The sequence below is a fragment of the Silurus aristotelis genome (assembly GCF_946808225.1).
Source record: "Silurus aristotelis genome assembly, chromosome: 2".
Taxonomy (NCBI): Eukaryota; Metazoa; Chordata; class Actinopteri; order Siluriformes; family Siluridae; genus Silurus; species Silurus aristotelis.
Genome location: NC_139575.1, coordinates 10,119,609 through 10,144,917, shown reverse-complemented (window position 1 = coordinate 10,144,917; position 25,309 = coordinate 10,119,609). Strand labels below are relative to the sequence as shown.

Genomic DNA, 25,309 nt, shown 5'->3' with positions numbered 1-25,309 from the left:
TAAAGGCAAACGTCTGTCGCCAGGCTCGAGGCCTCTTTATTTCTTCTCTCATTCTTACCCTATGCTCATCTCCTCTCTATTACATTCTTCTGTCGTTTATTCACTTTATGGGATTATCGAGGCACTTCTCTCCCGCCTGCGATTCATTACACTCCTAACTGCTCACTTAGGTTTATGCCCCTTTAAATCCCCTTCCAGATAGCCGACCAGCCACGGAAAACAGGGACAGCGAAAGGGACTGGGGGGGGGGGGGGGGGGGAAGAGTCATCAGAGAGAAAATTAAGAGATGTCACGCAGCGGTGATCGTGGCGGTGACGAGAAGCGGTTAGTCGCCATTTTTAACACGGCTGCCCTCTTTCTAGTCATTAGTAATTCAATTTGGTCTTTATTAGCCACGCTTATCAGAGTCCCTCATAAGCCCTCCCCTGCACTCCTTTCTCTTCCTTCAGCCCTTTTTAGTCGTTCGCACACTCTTTCACCCTTTCATTCACCTCGCACCAAGTTCAGCAATTAAAAAAAAGAGAGGAGGAGAGCAAAGGGAAAGAGCGAGACGTATTCGTAAACGGGAGATGAAACTGCGTTAATGGCGACGTGGACAGAGTTTGAGCGTGTAAAACGCACTCGAACAGACTGCAGGCGATTACGCGGAGACTGGCCTCACCTCGCCTCGCACTATCTGCGAGAGGCGGGGGGACGGAGGAGGAGGGAACAGGCTGTAAAAACAGTGATTGCTTTCCATCACGTGGGGCCTATATTCTCCAGTTCGTTAAAACAATCCAATTTGCAAAAGGATAATTATGCATTAGCTCCTCTTTATCTACTGAGTGAGAGCACTGGTGGGGTTTGATAGCGTAGCTACATTCGGCGTGCCATTGCTGCAAATTACCCGCTATCGGCACATGTACACCATCATGGCCCGGGTGGACAATTCATTAACCCCCCCACACACACCACCACCACCACCTTCCCCCTTCGATCCCACAACCAAGACAGACACACACACACACAAACACACCACACATAGTGCTTATACTCCAGCTACTAAGAGAACACTGACCTCTACTGGCCATCTCCTGCTACAACAATTAGAACTACAATCTATATTCCTGAGCTTCCTTTCCATTTCAAATCAGCACAAAATGAATGCCCTATCCCGTGCCCTAATTTACATCCTGCACTCAGACGCTGCCTTCGTGTCTCTATGGTAGCGTGCAGGATGCAAACAGGGTTAATTAATTTTCCAGTGACTGTTTTCGTGCTAATGGCTCATTATGCCAATTAGTCACAGAGGGTGTCAGGAACAGTCTCTCTGTTTGAGGGAAGTGTGTACTGTTTACTGTTTACCAGCACAAACCTCTCTAATGCGTTGAGCACAATAAACATCTGTCTGTCTGCTCGGCAGCGGCCTTTACATCATTGTGCCCGTGGAAAGAGGTAGCGTGCTGAAAAACTGCAGCACTAAAACCAGGCCTGCGACGCTACTTCAGATAATCACCAAGCGAAAAGCGTTCCTGTGAGAACAGAGCTGAGCAGATTTCGATAAGACCACGGCAGCTTTTGCTGTAAACTCTTTCTATCGACCACATCACATGAGTGACGTTGGACAATGGAGAAGGTTTGCTAGTATAAGAATACGGAAGTGTGGGTTTTGCTCCAAATTACACAGGCAGAGACTACAGTTGATCCATTCAGAGATGTGGAAATCCGTTTTCATATTAATTTATGTTTTGTGCATCTAAAGATGTGATACTTAGACTACATGGACACCCTTATTTCAAAATTAAATTCATTCTTTTCCACAACATTCTACAAACAGTATTCCATAATAAATCTTTGCAAATTCATTAATTTAAAAAAAAAAATTATAAATACCCTGTACGTAAGTATTCACAGCCTTTGCCATGACACTCAAAATTGAGCTCAGGTGCATCCTGTTTCCACAGAACATCTTTGAGTTTGGAGGCTACCTGTGGTAAATTCAGTAGATTGGACATGATTTGGAAAGACACACTATACGTCTATAGGCCCCACAGTTAACAGTGCATGTCAGAGCACAAACTAAGCCATGAAGTCCAAGGAATTGTACTGTATGTAGACCTCAGAGATTGTATTAAGGCACAAATCTAGAGACGGGGTTGAAAAAAAATTTCTGCTGCATTGAAGGTCCCAATAATCACTGTGTCCTCCATCATCTGTAAATGGAAGAAGGACTCTTCCTAGAGCGGGCCCGGCCAAACTGAGCGATCGGGTGAGAAGTGCCTTAGTCAGGGAGGTGAACAAAAACCAGATGGTCACTTTAAAGAGCTCTCTTTCTCTGTGGAGAGAGGAGAACCTTCCAGAAGAACAACCATCTCTGCAGCACTCCACCAATCAGGCCTGTATGGTAGAGATGGAAGCCACTCCTGAGTAAAAGGCACATGGACAGGAGTTTGCCCAAAGTCACCTGATGGACTCTCAGACCATGAGAAACAAATTTTGAACTCTTTGGTCTGAATTTCCAGCGTCATGTCTGAAGGAAACCAGGCACCGCTAATCATCTGGCCAATACCATCCCTACAGTGAAACATGGTGGTGGCAGCATCATGCTGTGGGGATGTTTTTTAGCGGCAGGAACTGGGAGACGAATCAGGATTGAGGGAAATATGAATGCAGCAATGTACAGACACATCCTTGATGAAAACCTGAACCAGAGCACTCTGGTGCTCGGAATAGGGTGACGGTTCATCTTCCAACAGGACAACAACCCTAAGCACACAGCAAAGATAACAAAAGACTGGCTACCTGATGGATCTTGGGAGGTTCTGGGAAGAAGAGTGGGAGCAACTGCGCAAAAATATGTGTGCCAAGCTTGTAGCATCATACTGTGAACAAACTGTGAATACTTACGTACACGTGATGTGTGTGTGTGTGTGTGTGTGTATGTATAAATATATATATATGATATTGTTTGTAAAATGTTGAGGTAAATAATGAATAAAATCCATATTGGAATAAAACTGTAACATAAAATGTGGAAAAAGTGAACCGCTGTAAAAACTTTCCGAATGTAGTGCATAATGGTTGACTGTGCCGTAATCACGCACAAGAGGAAACGTTCAGGATCATGGTCTGCTTTAACACAATGCAACGGCGTGCTTCTTACAAGTGTCCTACCTTGATCGTTCAGAAACAAACCGGCTGGAGCAGTGAAAGAGCTGGATGGAGACAGACGCCGAAGTCTATGCCTGCCCACAGACACCAGAACTCTGGAGTATCCTCGTCTGGGGGAGATCTTCACAGGAGTGTGTGTCCTCCTGCGCAGTGAATACCGACTCCTGATGTACACCATGCCGACATTGGGTCTTCTCTCTGAAGCAGGACTGTGAACAGAGAGGGCAAGTCAAAGAGGTATTTCTAGTAAGTGTGTTAATCTTGATTTATAACTTATTTGTCAGATGGTCAGATGTTAGTGACAGATCAAATTTGGTGCTTTGAGTACAATTCTCTCATGCTGAACACTGGATGTTCAACATGGCACCTCATGACAAAGAACTCTGAGGATTTGAGAATTAGAATCTATTAGAAGCTATAAGATCATTAACACCCTGAGTTACAGTACAGTGGACAGGGTCATACAGAGGTTTTCCAGGACGGGTTCCACTCGGAACAGACCTTGCAAGGGTCCATCGAAGAACCCTTGCACTATGAGCGCAGATTGCTCCCTGTTACCTTTCATTTGAGTGAAAGTACAAAAGCCTTCAAATGTACTTAAGTATTTAAAGTACGATGATTTATTATTGCTAGAATGTTCCTATTATCATTTTTGTCAAAAGACGCTTTGCTTAATCAACTCAGTTTTTGTAAAATGACTCTGATGTCACTCTTAGCACACCGATCTATTAATAGAATGATATAAATTAGTCAAACACTGATTAATATTTATTAACATTATCATGAGCCAAAAACTTTACATTTCAAGTCAGGAGATTCTGTCATCATTTATTCCTTTTAAATTGACCTGCTTGCTGTTAAACTCACGCCAAACTGTATGTTCTTGTAGTAGATACCAACCGAGTGGCAATCGGAAAAAGTTTTAAACAGAGTGCACGCTCTATCCTGATTGGTTGCTTGCATTTGTCGTTGAAATGTAGTGACGTTAACGTAAAATACCTCAGCAAAGTGAACCGTGAAAAAGGTTCATTGAGGAATTTTTTTTAAGTAACAAATTACATTTACTTCATTACTGTCCACCACTGCAAATAAATACAGAAATCACAACCCCTAAAAACATTATCCAAGCATTAATCTAACGTTTTCATGTGACGTGAGCGTTTAATCCTAAAAAAAAACTAGCAAGAGATGAAACAAAAATGTTAATCCTGTGGACTCCTCACCTGATGATCTTGGTTTTGCTCCTCAGCTTAAATCCAGTGCTAGACAGAGGAGTGGAAGGACTTTGCTGAACTCGTGACGCCGACCATGTTGAATCCTTCTCGTCCTTCTGCGCTGTCCATCGATACACTGAGCTCTTGCGTGAAGACCTCGGCGTGGACCCGCGTGCCGCTAAAGAGGAGGCTGCTGCGACTGCCTTCCAGCGGTAGCGACTGTCGTGACTCGCATGAGACGTAGAAGCACTGACTTTAGCCCTTTTTGATACGGTAAAAGAAGCTGTAAGTTTCTTGCCTTCTAGTCCCTCTTTTGAAGTTTTTCCAATCACCTTGAGCGCTTTGGGGGAAAAGCGCTTGTGTGGGAGTTTAGCGGAGGTGGATTTGGCAGATGCTGTGTGGGAACATGAAGAGGACACCCAGGAGTACTTCGAGGTTCTAGAGGAGCTGGTGAAAAAACTGAGCTTGCGATGAAGCTTCTTGCTAGAGGTTTGGGTGTGCTTGGGCACCACCGGAGATGCACTAGATGCTGAAGCTGAGCTTGGTGAAAACTGGTGGATCTCTGCTGTTGTTTGGCTGATCTCAGTCCATTGGTTTTTCACCCAGGTAAATCGTGATTTCTTATGAGGGGACAAAGCTGGCTGAATCTTTGGAGGCGAATCTGCTTGAAGACTGACCTTCGACGTAGGCAACGAGGGAGTGGGCGATTCCTTAGCAGGCATTTTTACAGTCTGATTACTTGAAAGTGTAGTTTTAAGGCAGGGTTTAATTTGGGGAGGTGCAGTGTGCTTTTTGTTGGAGGCACTGGACTCCTTGGACGAGGGAACCAACAAAGCCGCTGAACAGCTTGTATTCGATGTTGCATCCGGTTTCATCTTTACATCAGCGGCGCTCTTTTGTCCATACTTTAATAAACCTGATTCTATCGGGTCTACGATAGACTCAGTTCTTGTCGATTTTAATACTGTCCTGTCCCCACCATCAGCTGGAACATTGTTAATCCGAAGTAATGACTCCTTTCCTGTTATGCTGCTTAAAGGCACTGTTCTCGCTTTTATCATCCCTTCATGTAAAACCTTACTGGCCACACAGAGAGAGTGAGCATCGGATCCCACAGAGTTGACTTGTCTGGTCTTTTTTGGATTCGCCTCAAAAATCAGTGAAGGTCTTTCTCCTGGGGGTCTAGTCGTTGTGTTGTTGAGTGAGTATTTTTTCTTCCACTGGCTAGTAGAGTCAGGCGCATATGTCAGCTGTGAATAGGAAGGAATGTAATACGGGTTGTGCCCTCGTCCCCTACCCAGGCCATGCTTTGTAGGAATCCACTGAGATGAACTCGGCGCAGCATCACCGTAAACTCTCTTGTGGTCCTTAATTAGATCTGCAATGAAGAATGTTAGGATTATATTGAGATTTTGAGGGGGGAAAATAACAAGCTTCACTACACTGTGTTGTGCTAGCTAGGTGTTAGCTAGGCAGAATCCCAAATATTTACTATAAACATACAGATCAGCCATCTTATTAAAACTACCCCACTCATATTGTGTAGGTGCCACCAAAACAGCTCTGAACTCTTAAGGCCTTGACTCCACAAGACCTCCGAGTGTGCTCTTCCTTCTGGCACCAAGATGTTAGTGCAAGTGTGGCCTCTGTAGGGTCAAAATTACCCCAAACCAAATCAACACCCTGGACAGATTGTCTATCAATTCACAATCCACCCTGTGTCTCAGTTGCTCATAACCTTACACTTGCCTATTTTTGCTGTTTCCAACACGTCAACTTTGAAATATTTGACTCTTCAATAAATATATCCCACCATTTGGCAGGTGCCATAATTACAATATATACCGATCAGGCATAACATTATGACCACCTGCCTAATATTGTGTTGGTACCAATTTTGTAGGCAAAACAGTCCTGACCAATTGAGCTTTAACAGCATTAACTTATTTAGCAAATTGAGCTACAGTTGCTCATCTGTTGAATCGGACCACACGGACCAGCATTCCCTCCACAAGTGCATTAAAGAGCTTTGGCTGCCCATGACCCTGTCGCTGGTTCACCACTGTTCCTTCCTTTTGATCACTTTTGATAGATACTGACCACTGCAGACCAGGAACATCCCACAAGAGCTGCAGTTTTGGAGATGCTCTGACCCAGTCGTCTAGACGTCACAATCTGGCCCTTGTGAATCTCGCTCAAATCCTTACGCTCGCCCATTTCTCCTGCTTCTAACGTCAATTTTAAGTAGAAAATATTTATTTGCTGCCTAATATAGCCCACCTACTAACAGGTGACACGATGAAGAGATAATCAGTGTTATTCACCTCATCGGTCATGATGTTATAAGGCCAGTGTTGATAAATTCATTAATAGAGACTTTTGTACATCGCGCTGGATATGCGTGTCTGCTAATGCCGTAAAAGGTAAACGTAAGAGAAAACAGCATTCCCTCTATAGTACGCAAAATGTTAACAACGTTCAAGAATTTCTTTAATAAATCATCAGAAGGCTTCCCAAAACAGCTCTAGGTCACAGTAATACCGTGATACCGCGATGTTTTGCTTGTAATTACATTGAAAATCGTTCCCACACAACCAAACTATATCTATATCTATATATAAATACATACATATATAGTTATAATAATTCCAGGGATCCAGCCTACGCCTGATAACAGCTGCATGACGTCACAGTACCGTGATACTACAATGTTTTGCTTGTAAATACATTGAAAATCGTTCCCACACAAACAAACTACATATATACAGTTATAATAATAATATTTAACATAATAATAAGTACACTACATAGTGTAAACAGCCATTTTTGTCTCATCTGCGTAAAATACTTATATAGAGTGGAGGTAAACATCTGGGATCCAACCTACGCCTGATAACAGCTGCATGAAGTCACAGTACCGCGATACCACAATGGTTTGCTTGTAATTACATTGAAAATCGTTCCCACACAAATAAACTATATATATAGTTATAATAATTATAATATATTAATATAAAAACAGCCATTCTTTTCTCATCTAAATAAAATATTTATAAAGAGGGGATGTAAACATTTGGGATCCAGCCTACGCCTGATAACAGCTGCCTGGACGTCACACAGTCAAGTGAATCTCGTTTAATTAAACAAGGTTTACTCCACAAAAACATAGGCTTACTATAATTTAATTAACAACAACAACTAAATATATATATATATATATATATATATATATATATATATATATATATATATATATATATATATATATATATATATATATATATATATTTATATTAACATTTCTTACTTTGTAACTTCTCTATCTCTCTTTCCAATGCTGCTCGGTCAGCCATGTTTGCATCTAGATTATCTTCCGTCATCAAACTGCGACCCTCCTTGTACGCGGATGACGCTAGAATGCAGCCGTCCAGTCAGATTTTCCGATTTTACCGCGTCACACGATGCGCGCGTCACATGTATGATTTATAGAATAAGAGCTCTCATTTCCGCTGATGGAAATGAGGTATCGATCGTTGATGAGTCAAATCCGTAAAAAAAAAAGACAGCGCAGTAGAGACAGATGACAGAAACTTCATTAAGCAGAAAATATCGAGGTGTTTGTGAATGCTGGAGTTCTGATAGTGGTTTGTTTTTTTGATAATGTTTTTTGGGACCCACTGAGATTGTGTTGAGATTCGGAGACAGCTCCAGGTTTGATTAAATCGAAAGTAAACCAGGGAGGAAACCTGAAGACGTTCAATAAAAACAGGTAATAGTGACATTTTGGTGTTCATGATCACCTGTGGTGTGTGTAAGTGATGAAATGTGTGTTTTGAGATGATGTATGTTGTTACATCTGCTCTGTTGGCTGCTCTGTTATGCTTTTACTTTCATACAGTTCAGAAAGAGGAAGCAGCGTTTATATGGTCATTACATTAATTATAAAGAAAATATAAACAAACATACATTTTAAACATCATCCATAACAGTTCAAAGCTGCCAGTTGATTGTTAAATTGATTAGATTGTTTTGGTATTGTTTATTTTGTTTTGCCCCCCCAACAAAAATAAATAAATAAATGACTGTACTTTCCCTTATGCAAATTAGATGAGGCAGAATCATGCATGATTAATAAACCCCCCAAAAAGTGATATTTTTATAATGGAAATTTCATGCAATTCAAAGAGTCTCTCTAGCATGTCACTGAAAGTATTACAAGTATTGCAAGTTATATATGTTGATATAATAACACATGACATGTCAAGTTTCTCAACGATTTATGACGTAATTTGGAGAAGTGGGCGGAACTTCGGCCCGCATGCAAGTTTCTGATACAAAAAATAATAATAATAATTAATACTTTTAAATGTTTAAAATTTCTAAAGTGTAATTAGCCCATTTGGAAAATATAAAAAAAATCTCTCAATCCATCTCTCATTAAAGGTCACTAATATCACAAGCATATTATTGTATTGCTTTATAGCCTGAATAGCTGTTTTACACATTGAACTCCATTGCATTGTAAATGGGGTTGTTTCTAGGTTTATCCTTTTTTTTTTTTTATTTATAGCTTTCAATAAAATGGAAAACATTTCACCAAAAAACATTAGATAAGCAGATTACAGACTAATGTCTCCCATTTATTTATTTATTTGGTTATTTTTTATTTTATTTATAAAGATTATGTAATGATAAATGAGGCGAACCATGAAAACGATCATTTCAACATAATACACTTTTGTATAATGCAAATTTACTTTCAGTCCATTGCCCTCAATCAAGTCTGATTTTTGTCCCTTCCTCAGAGAAAGTTTGGTCATGTCTGGTTTAATAGAATATAATCCTTATAAATGCACACTTTATTTTGATCCATATATTGTATCAAAATATTGCAACTAATGGTAATATTAATGTGCACTTTTTGTTTGTTTGTTTGTTTGTTTGTTTTTCCATTTCAGCTTTGCAGGCATCTCCAATCAGCAATGGCTTCCTGTGATAATTGCGCTTACTTTATCACCACTGCAAAACCCTTGTCATATTGCTGGATCAAAGCAGGAAGTATTTGCTACATGATAGAGACCTTGCATTCAACTCAAACAGACACTCTACCTGTTAGGTCTATAGGTAACAATATGAACATGAACTTGCCAGTTGATATTCTGCACCCACTGACACGGCAAGAGGCCGAATTTCTTCTGGCACTTGAACGTTTTGAAGACCGACTACAGGAAATTGCAAAGCCTGAGATTTTAGAGCAAGCTGTAGGAATGAGTGTAGGCTCTGAAGTCACAGTGGAGCAAAACGGTGAATTGCTTAAAGGTGTGGTTCGATACATTGGCCCGCTCTTGGACTCGAAACTGGAACCTATTTCAGGAGCATTTTTTGGAGTTGAACTGCAGGTGAGTAGGAGTCTGTTTTTTTTTTCTTTAAACAAGTGAGCAGAAAAAGGTTCACCCACTTATTTTGATTCTTGATTTCCCTCAGGGTGAAGACAAGGGAAAAGGCCAAACTGATAGAAGTTACCTGTACACATCCCTCTTTAAATGTCAGAAAAATTGTGGCCTTTTTGTGCCTTTCAACAGAATCAAACCAGTGGATCCCAAATCATCAGTGGCATGGGTTGACCTCCCAGAAAATCGCATGCCCACAGTGTCTGTGGGAGATCGCGTAACCTACATTCTGGATGACAAAAGCGACTGTCAGCATGGGATGGTCCTGAATCGTTTGGAAGATGGCATGATTTTGATTTCGACTGTATGTAACTGTTATTCATTATACATTGCTGCTAAATTCTCAATTTGCCAAAAATTCCAAGGTTTATTATATTAAAATGCTCATTTTAATACATTATTGCTCCTTTAATAACAGCTATAGTAATAACAGTGCACAAGCTTCATAGAAAGAGTTTAAATAGTAATTATTTAGAGTGTTTTGTGAAAACTCAAACAGTCAAGTGTGTCCTAACAGTCTGAGGACAAGCTGTAGTCCTCCAACACTGGAAAGTCTTTAAGATGAACACCTTATGTGGTTTCTCAATAACAGGGCATTATTATTATTAGCTAGAGCTAAAGGAGCGTTTGTTTATATTACAGATGCTATTAAACATAAAGTATAGAGGTTCCCTGGTGGTCTAGTGGTTTGGATGCGCCGCTCTCACCGCTGCGGCCCAGGGAACCAACCCCAGCCATTAGGGTTGCACAAGCCTTAGTACCGGTCCCAAGCCCGGATAAATGGGGAGGGTTGCGTTAGGAAGGGCATCCAGCGTAAAAACATGTGCCAAATCAAACATGCGGATGGTCCACTGTGGCGACCCCTAATGGGAGAAGCCAAAATAAAGTTTATTAAACAAAGTATAATTGGGTAAAGATTTTGACATGTCTGCTGTCTTGTATATAAAAAAAAAATAATTAGCAAATTTAATTCTTACCAGACCTGCTTCATAACCAATAGATAATAAATAAATCGTTTCACTCCTGGAATTAGGTTTGAGCTGACTATTCTTTCTTTACAGGATACAGATGAACATGGTAAGATTGGAGGAGAGAGAAAAATTCCATGGCACTGCGTTATTAAAGAGGAGGTTTTAAATACAGGTGAGTGACAAATTTATGTCTGAAGCATAAAAATATACCTTATGTTTTTTTTATTTTTTTTTATTATTGATTCTTTTTAACATCACGGATCTAAAGCGCATTTGTTCCTAGTTGATGCACTGGTGTTGAATGAAGAGGAACATATTGTAGATATGAATAGCCATGAATTGTCTTTACAACTATATTTACTTATGGGTTTAAATGTTTTCTTTTTAGATATACCAGAAAAGATGGACATTTCTAAAAGTCCAGATATAGTGAAAGATCCGGCTGCTGAGGTGGCTATAAAAGTGGGTTCTACTGTGGAGGTTAATCTGGCTAAAGGGCCTTGTTATGCAACAGTGCGCTGGATTGGTTTACTTCCAGATATGTCTGGCACCATGGCTGGTCTTGAACTGGTACTCATTTAATACTGACCTCTTGTGGATACATTGTGAACTATGTTACCTTCTGGAAATCCCCTTGACTCTGTTTTTGTGCTGTGTGTAATCATTTACATTTATAACCATGACATAATCAAGGCAGGGGGAAAAAAATTAAATCACACTACTATAAATAAAAATGCACTTTTCTAATGACCTGCTTTTTCTTTAGCATTTAATTCTCTTTTTTTGACAGGAAGAGGCATGTGGGGTGAGTGACGGGACGTTCAGAGATGTTCGGTATTTCACCTGTCCATCTAAGCACGGCCTCTTTATAAAGATCGCCTCTTGTCGGCTTGGCAATCGCGCCCTGGGTGAGACTACAGTAGATGGACACTTTGGTCCGTACTATTTTTTTTCTTGATTTACTGCTTAAGTGCTGCTTATGACTATAGAATCCTAGACCAAGCCAGAAATGGCAAACTATTAAGCTTCAAATGTTCCTAACAGCAAATCATTGGTCAGTGAATTGGCAAGAATTTCACAAATACTGTGCTTTCTCACTGATCTATTAATCCTGATCCCATTTATAAGCTTGTTATAAGGGCATTGATGAGCTGCATCAGATGTGGCAGATTGCCATTTATTTAATAACCTTTCATGATCTTCATCTTTGGGTACAAGACCACTGTATAAGGAAATCCCTGTTTCTAGCTTGTTTCCCCAGACAGTTAAATTAACAAATGGCTGCACTCACTATCAGGAGTGCATTTGTTTCATTCCAGCTCATATACTGACCGATGTTTTGTTGTTAAAGCCTTATACACTGGTCAGGCATAACATTATAACACTGACTATCTCTTCATCATGGTGCCTGTTAGTAGGTGGGATATTATTAGGCAGCAAGTGAACATTTTGTCCTTAAAGTTGACGTGTTAGAAGCAGGAAAAATGGGCGAGCGTAAAGATTTGAGTGAGTTTGACAAGGGTTAAATTCTAACGTCTAGACGTCTGGGTCAGAGCATCTCCAAAACTGCAGCTCTTGTGGGATGTTCCTGGTCTGCAGTGTTCATTATCTTTCAAATGTTGTCCAAGGAGGGAACAGTGGTGAACCGGCGACAGGGTCATGAGCGGCCGAGGCGTATTAATGCACGTGTGGAGCGAAGTCTGACCCGTGTGGTCCGATTCAACAGACGAGCTCCTGTAGCTCAAATTGCTGAAGAAGTTCATGCTGTTAATGCTCGAAGGATCAGAACTGTTTTGGCAGTAAAAGGGGACCAACACAATATTGGGCAGGTGGTGATAATGTTATGCCTGGTTGGTGTATTTGCCATTTTGGTCTATTTACATGCTCACAACATAATAACATAATAACCCTCATGATTTTGTGTGTGTGTTAATAGATCATGATGGGCACGATATACCAGCTATCCCACCCTTGAGTTCTGAGGATGTGAGAACGCTTCTGATTGGGCGGATGAGGGGAATCCAGGGTCACTGTAACTCCTGCTACATGGATGCTGCCCTCTTTAGGTTTGGAACCTGCTTAAACGTTTGAGTAATATTCAGGCTTTCAGGTTGTACCGCATTTTAATTAGAGCTTTTTTTTTTCATGCTGTGTAAATGTCACTGTGTCATCATACACTGAGTTTAATTTACTACACTATACTTTGCACTTGTCCTCACCAATCTTGGTTATGTTCTAGTTTGTTTTCCTGCTCATCAGTTCTGGACTGCCTTCTGTTTCAAAAGACGAAACCCATTGATGAACCCATACAGAGAACTCTCCTTAGGGACATTGTGTGTCCACTGCGCAGGTAAATTTCATTCACTTCACATTTGACAGAAACAGCACTGTGGAGGCAGGCTTACTTTATAAAAAGTCAACTTAGTGAGGTCCTTGTATGTTTAAAACACACATTTATTATCTCCGGTTTCCACGTTTTAATAGAAAAAAACTGAACTCCGTAAGAAAAAAAAACGTTTGCCCCCACAGCTAAACCTCTGCACTAAAACTCTCGTTCCTCATCTCTTAAAGAGACAGTACCACTCAATGGTAAAAGCACAGCAAACTTTCTAACTCAACTTCTAGGAATCTCCAAAGCAATATTACCTAGAAATATAACAATACGTCCTCTTAATTCCAATAAGCACAAACACTCGCAAACAATCCATCCCCAAACACCCACAGTGTCTCGCCTGACAAAATGTAGTCCATAGTTTGACTCACACAAGCACTTCTTTATTAAAATAGATTCTTGGGTCATGAATGAATATTTATACATACTGTACATAATTTAGAACTGATACAGATACTAATAAGAAGCACAGTGTGTTTGCCATGTAAATGCACATAGATAAGAAAAGAAATCTAGCTAATCTATCTTTGCTTTAAACATCCACCTCAACCACATCGCGTTTTTTTTAAAATGTCAACTACATTTAATGGATTTTTAATTTTATAAATTTTTTTTTTTTTTAGTTATTCCCCAGACTTCAACGTGATATTTTATTCTAAATCTGGACATCATAGAGATAATAAAGTTGCACTTTAAACCTTTTTTTTTATTTTTTAATATTGCTGATTAATACGATTATCATTTTATCATGTTTTAGCACTTAATAATGTCAGTAATGGAAATAAATTCGCATTGGATGCGTATTTGTGCGAACGATTTTGGGTGAGATTTGCAATGTATAGACATACGTTTGTGTCATGCAAGCAGTTAAACTTATATCAAATAAATAACCTTGTGATTGAGAAACACTCGATTTTTCAGTGTTTTCCAGTGGCATAATGGTTGGGCCTGTATTGGTTTATAACACGCCCAATTTGGGTTTACTTTTTAATAGATGTTTGAAACACTAAACACTGCAGATAACTTTTTTAATGACTTCCTACTCTTTATAAATATGGATGGGTTTAGTGACCTGTTTTTCAGGAGAAATATCTTTTTTGTGTGTGTGCGTGCGTGCGCGTGCGTGCGTGTGCGTGCGCGTGCGTGCGTGTGCGTGTGTGCGTGTGTGTGTGTAGCGAGGGGTTTGTCCCTGATCACAGTGTGATGAAGCTTCGGAAGCAGGTGCAGGAGCGAGGCCACTGCCCAAGCTACACCACAGATGAAAAAGGTTTTCCTTTTTGTTTTCTAGAATAGGGTAGAATTTGGGATAGCATACAGTAGGACAATTGGTTTAAAAGTTTGTTGACATACGATTCTTATATCCTTTTTAAACATTCAGCAGTTAGTCCATATAATAACAGTATAATAACCTCTACTTTTCTGGGAAGCTGTTCCACTAAATTATAGAGTGTGGTTATGAAGGTTTACATTTACATCTATGGTATTTGGCACACGCTCTTATCCAGAGCGACTTACATTTTGTGCTCATTAAGCCACATTGACGTTAGCAACGCCAGGTACTGATGTAGGTGAGGTGAGAAGGCCTGGGGTGCAGACAAAATCACAAACTTTTTTTTAATTTTTTTATCATAAAAGCAAATTTGGTTGCATTAAGAGGTATTAAGTATGCTTTTTGTTTTCTACGCTCAGATCCGGAGGAGTTTCTCACTCTCATCATGCAAGAAATTCTGTCACTGGAGCCACTACTAAAACTGTAAGTATGGCAGCATTTCCCGCATGGTGCAGAGGTGCAGAAAACTCAAAGTGGTGTGTTTATTGCCTAAACTTTTGAATACAATGTGTAGGATTTATCAGAACAATGGACTGAGTCAAAATGTTTTTTTACATAGGAGAAATCATAGGAGCAAAACATTATAGGAAATCATTAGTTCAATGGTCACGTGACCCATTTGCTGATCTGTTGTCAAAAATGGAATGTTAGTTCTGCCACCTACTGATTAAAGTCATTATAGCAACCATTAGTAGGAGTGCAAGGTGGTAGAGCCCTGCGCAGGACTTTTTTAGGTTTTTTTATTATTATATTATATTATATATTATAAGCAACTTAAAAACAAAAAATAGAACCATCTGTGGATGGAGGGACTCACACTATATTTGTTTGACTGCCCACTTCCGCCCTCGACAAAAGTAAAACCGCCCACTCCCGCGAGATTTGTGTTGGGTCCCGCAGGTCCAATGTACAGTGTACAATTCAGCCCTCTACTAGGTGGTTTCATAATACAGTGACTGGTGACTTGGTGGTAAAAAAATTATAATAAAGTGTTGAAGTTTATAACTAATTATGGAGTTGGCATTACATGAATAACCTTATTATTATATAATAAGGTCATGCATTAAATATAAACAGAAAATATTATATAATATAATTATATACAAGTTTTAAACTAAAACATGATTAATAAGCAAACAAAATGTCAATCAAAATGCCATTTGAAAAACATTTACTGAAGTATTTATCAGTTTACACTGATAACCAAAGTAAATGTGATCAATTGTGGCTTCACTGTTGGTTTTTTCATGGTCTTTCATGGATCCAGTTCCTCTTCAAAAGGTGCATTTACGCCATATGTTTATCCAGGGTGACATACAATTATCTTATTCATGCAGTTGATGGGTTAAGGTCCTTGCTCAAATGCCCAATAGTGACAGCATGGCAAGATTTGAACTCACAACCTTAATCCACATGTGCAAATATGTCATTATCTGAATACGTCAAATAATGTCAAAATTCGATTTAAAGGTGTAGTTAAAAATCAGTGAAATGCACACGTTCTTTTACAATAAGTTTTCAATATTCGTTATTAAAAATGAATATTCCTTTAAAATGCATATGTGCATTTTATATATAAGATTACATTTGGATATTTTTATGCAAATATCCTAAATAAACATCATAACAAGTCAATTTTTTTTCTCTCTATCCATTTGTATACTTCTATTAAACACTGTTGTTCTTTTCTCCCTGTATTATTTAGGAAATCATGTAATCAGCCTAAAGGTTTAACAGAGATAGAGCAGACGAGTTACTTGTACCAAATCTTCATGGATTACAACCACAGTCTGGTTTTACCTACGGTTCAGCAGCTGCTGGAGCATTCCTTCTACAACAGTGCCATCAAACTAGCAGAGGTAAATTCGGTGTATGTGCGGCCTACTCCATTACATGTTCTTGTTTAGTGCAATGTTTAAATTGTAAAGCGAAATTGCTCTATAGGTGGGGCTGTTGGCTCACTCCTGATTTCGATGAGTCACCACTAAGCAATGCTGAAGACCTAGTATTAGTGACATTTTCTAATAAGTAACACCACACCCAATAAATGTGCAGTGCAGGTGCTTATCTAGTTCTTAGCAAACTCTGAGTTTAGCATGTTGTTCCTGCACTCCATGTTTTTTTCCATTATAAAGTAAATCACAAGACACCGTATTTCGGTGGAACTAGGAGTTTTGTGACGAAAGACAAAATCGCGTCTGCACCAGTGGTGGACAGTAATGAAGTAAATGTTATTTGTACTGTACTTTTTTCGCTTCTGTACTTTACTGAAAATTTATGTAATACAGTACAGTAATGTACTGTAAATTCTACTTACATTTGTACTTTATTTTACTTTAATTTAGTTAATATCGTATATACTGCGTATACTACATTTTGCGAAAATAGTTGTTCCTTTTTAATAATGAGTGGATAAAAGATTAAGTGGTCAAGTAACACTCTGTTTTGAACGTTGTTTTGATGGTGGTGTCTACATAGCACAAACATAAGTTCAGCATCAGTTCAACAGCAAGCAGAACATTTTGAGAGGAAACGAACTTGCCACAACACCTGTCTCCTAATTTGCTCAATTTGTTTAAAGTTGTTGAAAAGTACATTTTAGGCTCATGAAGTTTTATAAGATATCAATCAGTGTTTAACTCATTCATAATATTCTAGGAAGGGATCGGTGTGCTAAAAGTAACATTGGAGTCTTTTCACATAAACCGACTCTTGTGACAAAAATGATGAGTCAAGTCAAGTTTATTTCTATAGACCTTTTCTCAAAAATCAGCAGCTTTACAGAATTTAGGAATTAACGTTAATTATGTGTATTTATCCCTAATAGGACATTATAGCCATCATAAATCATAGTACTTTGGATACTTACAGTAAGTGCATTTGAAGGCAAAAACTTTTGCACTTTTAGTTAAGTAAAAGTTTAAAGGGAGCACTTTCACTTGAGTCATATTTTACCTACTGTATCTCTACTTTTAGTTCATGGTTTGTGTAATTCTTTCACCACTGGTCTACCCTGTTTAACATGTAACAATAGCAATGATAACGGTATTAAATAAAGAGGAGGATGATGGAAGAAAAAGGCAGAGAGGAAGATATGTAGGGTAAACAAAGACAAACTGAAAAAATCAGGGAAAAGAAAAAAGAAATCAAAATAGGTATGTATGAAAAGGAGGAAATGTAGGCAGAAAGAATAAAAGACAGAAATTGAGAAAATAGAATTAAAGAAAAAGGATGTAATGAAATTCGAAAGGGCAAACAAAAAATGATATAAAAAAGAAAGAACTACTAGAAATGAGGAGCGAGAAGTATAAAGGAAGGTAAATGTGAGTGAGGAAACAAAAAGTAAAGGAAAGTGAAAAATTAAGGAAGATTTAAAAAAAAGTAAAACGAGAAAGAAAAAGCAAAGATCATATGGCACCACCAGGTGGCAGTCGTGATTCAACTGCTAAAAGATTCCATCATTTGTGGAAAAATTTGTAATATAAATGCACACTCACTGACCACTTAATTTGCCACCTGTCCCCATGTCAAACCCCGTTCAGATATCCAATCAACCAATCGCATGGCAGCAGTGCACTGCATAAATCCATGCACTTCAAAAGCTTCAGTTAACATTCAAGCCAAAACAAATAGACAGTGTTAAATTTATCCACTCCTTTCAGGCAGCGACAGAAATCTGACACTACAGTGGGTAAAGACCAATCACAACTGAGCACAACTGTAAATACTTGTTGCGTGATTGTTTTTCCTTTATTCAGCAACTCACCTCTCTGTCCTCACCCATCAACGAGGATTTTCCATTCACAGAAGCTTTAACTTACTGCATGGATTTTTATTTCTATCCATTAAAACTTCCAAGAGAAAAATCCCAGGTGACCAGCAGTTTTGGAAAATGCAGATGCTCTGAATTCAGCAGCTGAATACTGCTGATCTGCTGGGATTTTCATACAGCTTACCTGGCACCAATATTAATGCTATGGTCATTATGTTTCCTGAGATGACATTAACTGAAGCTCTTGGCCTGCATTTGAATGATTGGCCGATTGGAAAGCGTCATGAATGTGCAGGTGTGTAGGTGTACTTAATAAATGTGACGGATAAGGGTATATAAAGAGTAAGTAAATAAGTAAGTAAGGTACTTATTCATTGTGTACTGTACAGTGAACTTGTACGGATATCAACAAGGGTATTGAAACATTAAACTCATGTTTTAATACCCCCCGAGGTTCAAAAAGTAGAATGAAGACCAAATAGAGTAAATACAGAAAAGATTGTATATAATTGTTATGCTTTGATCGTTAAAATGAGCTTTGTATATATATATATATATATATATATATATATATATATATATATATATATATATATATATATATATATATATATATATATATATATATATTTATTACACATAGTCTAAAATGTTAGGTGACATGCATGTAGCATCAAAGGGTAATCTTAGTGTATGGTCACAAGTTTATAGCCATAAAGGACTAAGGATTTACAGGGGTGGATGGGGATTGGGGTTGAGTAGTGGTAATGGAAGTTAGAGATTTGGGAAAGAAGCAGCACTTTACTTCATACGAGGAGAAACTAGCATCCGCGATCAGCTGGTGTCACAGAGCCACAGGAGGGTATTCCTTTATTGTGCCTACTGTTCCTAGGATATTCAATTAAATTCAAGTTTATTTCCATAGCACTTTTCTCAACGGACATTGTCTCATAGCAGCTATACAGAATGTGAGAACAAAAATATAAATATAAGTGAATTATGTGCATTGCGATGTGCGAGCAAACCTGGGGTGACTGTGGCAAGGAAAAACTCTTTTAGAAATTATTATAAGAAACCTTGAGAGGAACCAAACCCAAAAGGGAACCAAACCTCATTTGGATGACACCAAGAGTGTAAAAACATTACATTCACTGGAGAGTAAGAAATATCACGAGCACCAGAGTGTGTGATTAGTAATTTCCTTTCTTTTGAATTTACAGGGTGTGATATGAGCAATATCCATTCTTCTAAAAGTAATGTCCTTTTAGTCTTATTCAGTCAGTTAGAGTTGTGGAACATCTCTAGGGTACACATGTAACAGCACGTGGTGATCTCTGAGGTCCGTTAGAAAATGCTTTAAGGCTAGAAGTACGGCCAGCATCTCTAGGCAATTGATGTGCCATAGTAGATGGGGCCCTTCCCATAGACCTTGGACAAAGCAGCTACTCATAACCGCTCCCCAACCCATGAGGGACGCATCCGTCGTAAGCATGACGCGACGAGCGGGAACTCCCAGCACAGGGCCCTGAGACAGGAACCCGGGATCTCTCCAAACATATAACATACATATGCATCACCTCGGACCTTTATCATACAGAGGGGGTTGTCCTTCCGTGAGCACCTATGGGTCCTGAGCCACCACTGAAGGGGTCTCATGTGCAGGAGGCCAAGTGGAATCACACTGGACGCTGCTGCCATAAGCCTGAGCAGTCTCTGGGACTGCTTGACAGTAAGTGACTGCTCTTCTCTGACCCTCCTGACGGCTGTAAGGATGGACACAATGCGGGGAGGAGAAGCTGCGCACGCATAAGGGTTGAATCCCATATGACGCCCAGATAAGTGATTATCTTTAATTCAAAAAACGCACTCTCCTTGGCATTCAGCTGAAACCGAAGTGCCTTCATGTGAGCAAGCACTACATCTTGATGCCAGACCGCTAACTGCTCTGATCGAACTAATATCAACCAATAAATAAGTGAGCGGTTCAGCTGACATAGATCTAGAATAGGATGCAACCCAAAAGTCCATTGGGAACTACCAGCTGTAGAACCCAGACTATCTAATGAAGGGATCACCTCGGTGGCCTCCTTTCTCAGGAGAGTGCTTACTTTCTGTTCCATGGCCAGCCCGAACTGAATCGTATAGCCTCCGAGACATGTCTGGCAAGATTTGCCAGGCTGCCAGGTAGTCTCTTAGGGGTATAAGTCTCTTGAGACTGACCTCTGGTACACCTAGAGCTACGCCCTGGTGCAGCTCTAGCGGCTTTGAAGGGGGCGGCAAATCCGTGCAGAGGATCTGCACTGAATATGCGCAGAATATGCGCCGAATGTGCACAGAATATGCACCGACCTAGCGTGCTTCCCTCCCAGTTGGCTTGACAAACAATAGACAAGCAATTCAACATGAAATACACACAGAGCGCTTCATGAACAAACAGAAGCTGGCGCCGGCTTCACTCCATGTGCGTTTTATAGCTTTCTGGTCGTGACGTCGCCCCGTCGGTAATTCCGTGCGTCCAATTTGACTGATTACACACATTATTTCAGAGCATGGACAACACTGTCATGTGAAAGGAAACCAGGTGCTCCTGAGCAACTCATAAATTAGCTTATAGATTCAAAACCACTCCTCGCTACCAGAGCCTTTCAATGTTCCTTTAAATGTTCGATGATAAATAGGCTTCAGATCCACCATGACCCACATTAGAATACAGCACTTACTGAATATTAATATCAATAAATGTCTATAAATCGAAAGACAGGGCAAATGTGTTGTCATTTGTATTTGATAGGGTTGATGAAAATGGCTTCGTATTTTGTATGAAAATACTTTAGTGGTTTGTATTTTTGTAGTTTTAAACTACTGTGAACTACTTTGTAAGACGTTTACATGATGACATCATAAAAATGCGGCCTCTGATCGGTGCCTACTCAGTAGTTTGCTCACACATGTTGGGATCAGAACAAAAAATTGATCTATATGGAAGAAGGTGGTCAAGATAAGTGCCCAGTGATTAATTATTAATATTTAATTGCTGAATATTGTACCCAAATTAAAGTAGCTGTTTAGTAGGATAATGATTTTGCATACCATTGCATAAACGACTACCTGACACATAATATATTATTATATTTATAATTAACAATCAAATGATTAATCAGTTAGAAACTAGTTGCTATGAAAACAGGCACCATCAGTTGACTTATTATAAATGGCTTGTTTGTCATTGAGTCAATGTTACTGATGTAAAGAAGCCCCTCATTACCAAACACCAATTCACTAAATAAGGATACAATAATGAGTCATTTTTTTACTTAATCAACAGTCAGTGTAATGGTAAAGGGATAAATCGAATAGGCCAATTAATGGAAGGTTTGCAAAGAAATTCCATGCTCATATGTAAAAGTATTTTTAGTATTTTTTTTTAAATAAAAATAAGTAGTGTATTTTGATATATGGTGTGGCTGCTGTATTTAGTATTTTATTTGAATACACTTAGTTAATGTATTTGGTATTTTATTACATTTTGATGTATCTTTGCCCAACCCTGAAACAATTCCTCATGTGTTTTTTTATGACTCCAGGTACCTTCTTGCCTCATCCTGACAATGCCACGTTCTGGAAAGCAGTTTAAAATGTTTCCAAAAATTATTCCCTCACTACAACTAGATATCACTGCTCTCCTGTCCAACGGTAAGCCGACTACAATAAAAAAAATATATATATATTTCACGTGATTCAATTCAATAAATTTTTCTTTGTATAGCGCTTTTAACAATGAACATTGTCTCAAAGCAGCTTTACACAGATATTGTGGTGATAAAAAATTAATATGTTCTTTATAAGTAAGTTTGTCCCTGATGAGCAACTGTGGCAAGGAAAAACTCCTCGAGATGGCAAAGGAAGAAACCTTGAGAGGATCCAGACTCAAGAGCGAACCCATTCTCGTCTGGGTTGCACTAAATGTACATTTATAGCAGATATACAATGTTTAGGGGTACAGCGATGATGATGAGACTGTTGATATTAACTACAGTCCAAATCCATCCTCAAAGCTCCCGTTCTTACTCCGGAATTGGAACCACCCAAGGCGTTGATGAGAAACCGTCCGTGATTGTATGACCATAACTTTAGTAGCCTTTATGCCAGATAATACATTCACCATCTGCAACTTGCTTTGCCCTCTAAATGTACACCTGTGGACATACAAACCTCTCTGGCCCAGCCAGTTTTCTTAAAAAAACAAAACAAACATTGTACCCCTCCCTTTTACACCTGTATGTGCTTTTTTGAGCACCCTATCTGAGATGTATTCCCACTTTGCTGTTATAATAACCTCCATTCTTCTAGGAAGGATTTCCACTTTTTTTTTTTAGATCTTTTTAGATTTATGTTCATTCAGTTCATGGTGTGAAGGTCTGAGGTTCATTCAGTGTTTCAGTACATCCCAATAGTGTTCATTGGGGTTATGATCAGGACTCATGGTCCAAACCGTGGCCTCATAAAGTTCACTTTATGCTGGACCATGTTTTTGGGCCCCTAGTTCATGTAAAGGGATATAAAGCTAGTACTTTATACATGTGTATCTGTTTTAGGTCTTCAGCAGTGTGTGCTATGTGGACAGCTAGCCCAGGTGGAGTGTAACCAATGCTTCATGGATTCTGTTTTCAGTAACACAGGATTGAAAGTTTTCTGTGAGATCTGTTCAGAAAAGGTGGGTCTATTTCTATACCATCCATAATCGACTATCCATAATATTGCTTTTTTTTTATTTTTTTTATTGCTTTTCAAAGATAGCATTTATAGTGTTTTTTTTTTTTTTTTTTTACAAAAGATACTTTTTAATCTCTCAGAAATCTTTAATTCTCTTGTGTATCCTGAACATCACATACTGTATATCATGCTCAGGTCCACGTTCACCCTAGCCGCCAGTCTCATACACCCACTCCACTGCGCCTGCCTGAAGGATTTCCTCCATCGCACAGTTCTGGTAGTTTATCACTCACACCGCCTCGAGAAAAACTGGAGTTGTTCGCTGTTTTGTGCATAGAGACCAGCCACTATGTTTCCTTTGTCAAACACGGACCAAAGAAAACGGACTGGATCTTTTTTGATAGCATGGCTGACCGTGAGGGTAGGTGCAAAACTGATCAATAAAAACGCATCTTTAAAAAATATCTGTATTTTTCAGCTTTTTTTTAATATACATTTTTGTGTGTACCGACAATTTAAATAACATGATTTGTTTTTAGGTGAGACTTATGGCTTCAACATCCCGGAGGTTAAAGCATGTCCGGAAGTGGCACGCTACCTCACTATGACTCTAGCTGAGCTGGCTAAGCAGGTACCACGTGAAATGGACGGTGTGGCAAAGAGACTCTTCTGTGATGGCTATATGTACTTATACCAGAGCCCCAGCATGGCTTTGTATCGCTGACACAATCATTTAGGGTTTCGAACAAACGTGCACATGTTCATTCCCACAGCAAACACACAAATTGAAGAAATACTAAATTTAAGCTTATAGAGGGGCGATGATGTTGCACATAGGACTTTATGGGTGTTGCCTTGCTATGTGCATTAGACATTATTAATGCTAAATAATGAGGTCGAATTTGATGTGAATTCTTAGTGCTCCCATTTTATCCAGTTTCTAGAAAACAGTAAATATATACATTTTCTCAGGATATTTTCCCTGGAGGTAAGAAGAGTGTTTATTTCTTTTACTAAGTCTAATAATTACAGAGTTGCATTCACTGCCTATTTTTTCTTCGCAAGAAAATTGTATTGTAATGTAATGTCAATACCACAACAATAAATGGACTGGACCAGTTTGTACAAGTGGATTGTACCAAAACCAGAAACCACCTGTACATATTGGCATCACTGAAACCCAACCAATACCCTAAACCTGTAAAAAAAAAGCTGTTCCTGCTGTACCACTGCCTTTCAAAGAAAAGAAATTCAAAAATGAGCACAAATTGCTGTACATTTACTATAAAGCTGTGGCATCAAATTGGTGTGGTCTTGATTGTTTTTGGTGGTGTTTTATTTTTGGAAGATTTTGTAAAGCCATGGGGCAAAAATATTAAATGTTATAAACATGTTCCTAAAATGCGTTATGTATCTAATGCATTCACTTGTTTCTCAGGGAATTTGCAGCTGTTTTAATCATTTTTGAATGATTTAATAAAACTACTTTTAAAAGTGTTTAAATCAAAGTTCTTTTCAAGTGGGTTTCATTCCATTTCTCCACTTTTCTCCTGTTTCCCAAAACATGCTGGTAGACTACAGCACACTGAATTACTCAGATGTGTGACTAACTATGTTAATGTGTGTACATGATGCCCTGTGTTGGACTAGAACCTCACCTTTGGTGTATTTTCATGACCATCCTGAGCCTGGGAATAAGAATAACAAGATTGATAGAAAGAGAGCTAAGCCATTTCAGACTTTTTAATAACAGAGGTAAGCCTGCTTGTCATTTATTTACATTCTTCTCTTCTTAATCTATTTTTAAAGCACAAATGTTCTTTTGTCGCTTCAAAGATAAACCATTTCTAAACAATTTACAAAACGTATTTGAGAAATCAGAGGTCCAATGAAAAAGGTTAAACATTTAGGGAGTTCCAGCGAAAAAAGTAGTAACGCAACAACTTTTAGATTCACATCTCTCAATGCAGCCGTCCACCTTAAACACCACACACCACTATTAATACACGTTTAAACTCGAGTTTTACAGATATGTTCCTTCCTCACTGCTGATGGGTTAACTGTCCCTGATATGCGTCCATTTTAATAGAAACAAAGTGTCTCCTTTGCAACTACAATGTTATTTTAACAGACAATCTCATATAAACTATCAGCAATGTGCTAGACATGACTATATATTGCAATAAATAGTGATTACATGAAAGACACATTTTTCTAAATGTCATGGAACATTGCCACTGATTATATATTAACTGAATCCTGATATCAGTGAATGGTTCAATATGTTTATTCCTCAAAGAGTGTTCAGTGTCTTACT

At 38.9% G+C, this 25,309-nt stretch overlaps 2 protein-coding genes across 3 annotated transcripts in view; one reads left to right on the top strand and one right to left on the bottom strand.

Annotated features, from left to right (window-relative positions):
• zc3h3 (zinc finger CCCH-type containing 3) overlaps window positions 1–7,799 on the bottom strand; it is a 76,146-nt gene extending 68,347 nt beyond the window's left edge. The window contains exons 1-3 of the mRNA XM_083566665.1: window positions 7,672–7,799; window positions 4,374–5,742; window positions 3,154–3,359 (exon numbers count right to left, since the gene is read on the bottom strand). Coding sequence (XP_083422791.1) covers window positions 3,154–3,359; window positions 4,374–5,742; window positions 7,672–7,744 — 1,648 coding nt within the window. The 5' untranslated portion in view covers window positions 7,745–7,799. The remainder of the gene's footprint in view (window positions 1–3,153; window positions 3,360–4,373; window positions 5,743–7,671) is intronic.
• A 59-nt stretch (window positions 7,800–7,858) lies between these two features.
• cyldl (cylindromatosis (turban tumor syndrome), like) lies at window positions 7,859–24,500 on the top strand. Of its 2 annotated transcripts, none has more exons than XM_083566930.1 (15): window positions 7,859–8,133; window positions 9,323–9,763; window positions 9,849–10,118; window positions 10,876–10,957; window positions 11,174–11,355; window positions 11,576–11,693; window positions 12,722–12,851; window positions 13,025–13,135; window positions 14,353–14,444; window positions 14,867–14,930; window positions 16,213–16,366; window positions 21,864–21,972; window positions 22,875–22,993; window positions 23,188–23,413; window positions 23,532–24,500. In XM_083566930.1, exons 2-15 carry the CDS (start codon window positions 9,347–9,349, stop codon window positions 23,714–23,716), a joined length of 2,259 nt encoding a protein of 752 aa, XP_083423056.1. In that variant the 5' UTR covers window positions 7,859–8,133; window positions 9,323–9,346; the 3' UTR covers window positions 23,717–24,500. The 2 variants fall into 2 exon arrangements, with proteins under 2 accessions (XP_083423056.1, XP_083423055.1); XM_083566929.1 differs by having other exon boundaries at window positions 11,576–11,720.
• Window positions 24,501–25,309: the final 809 nt, after the last annotated feature.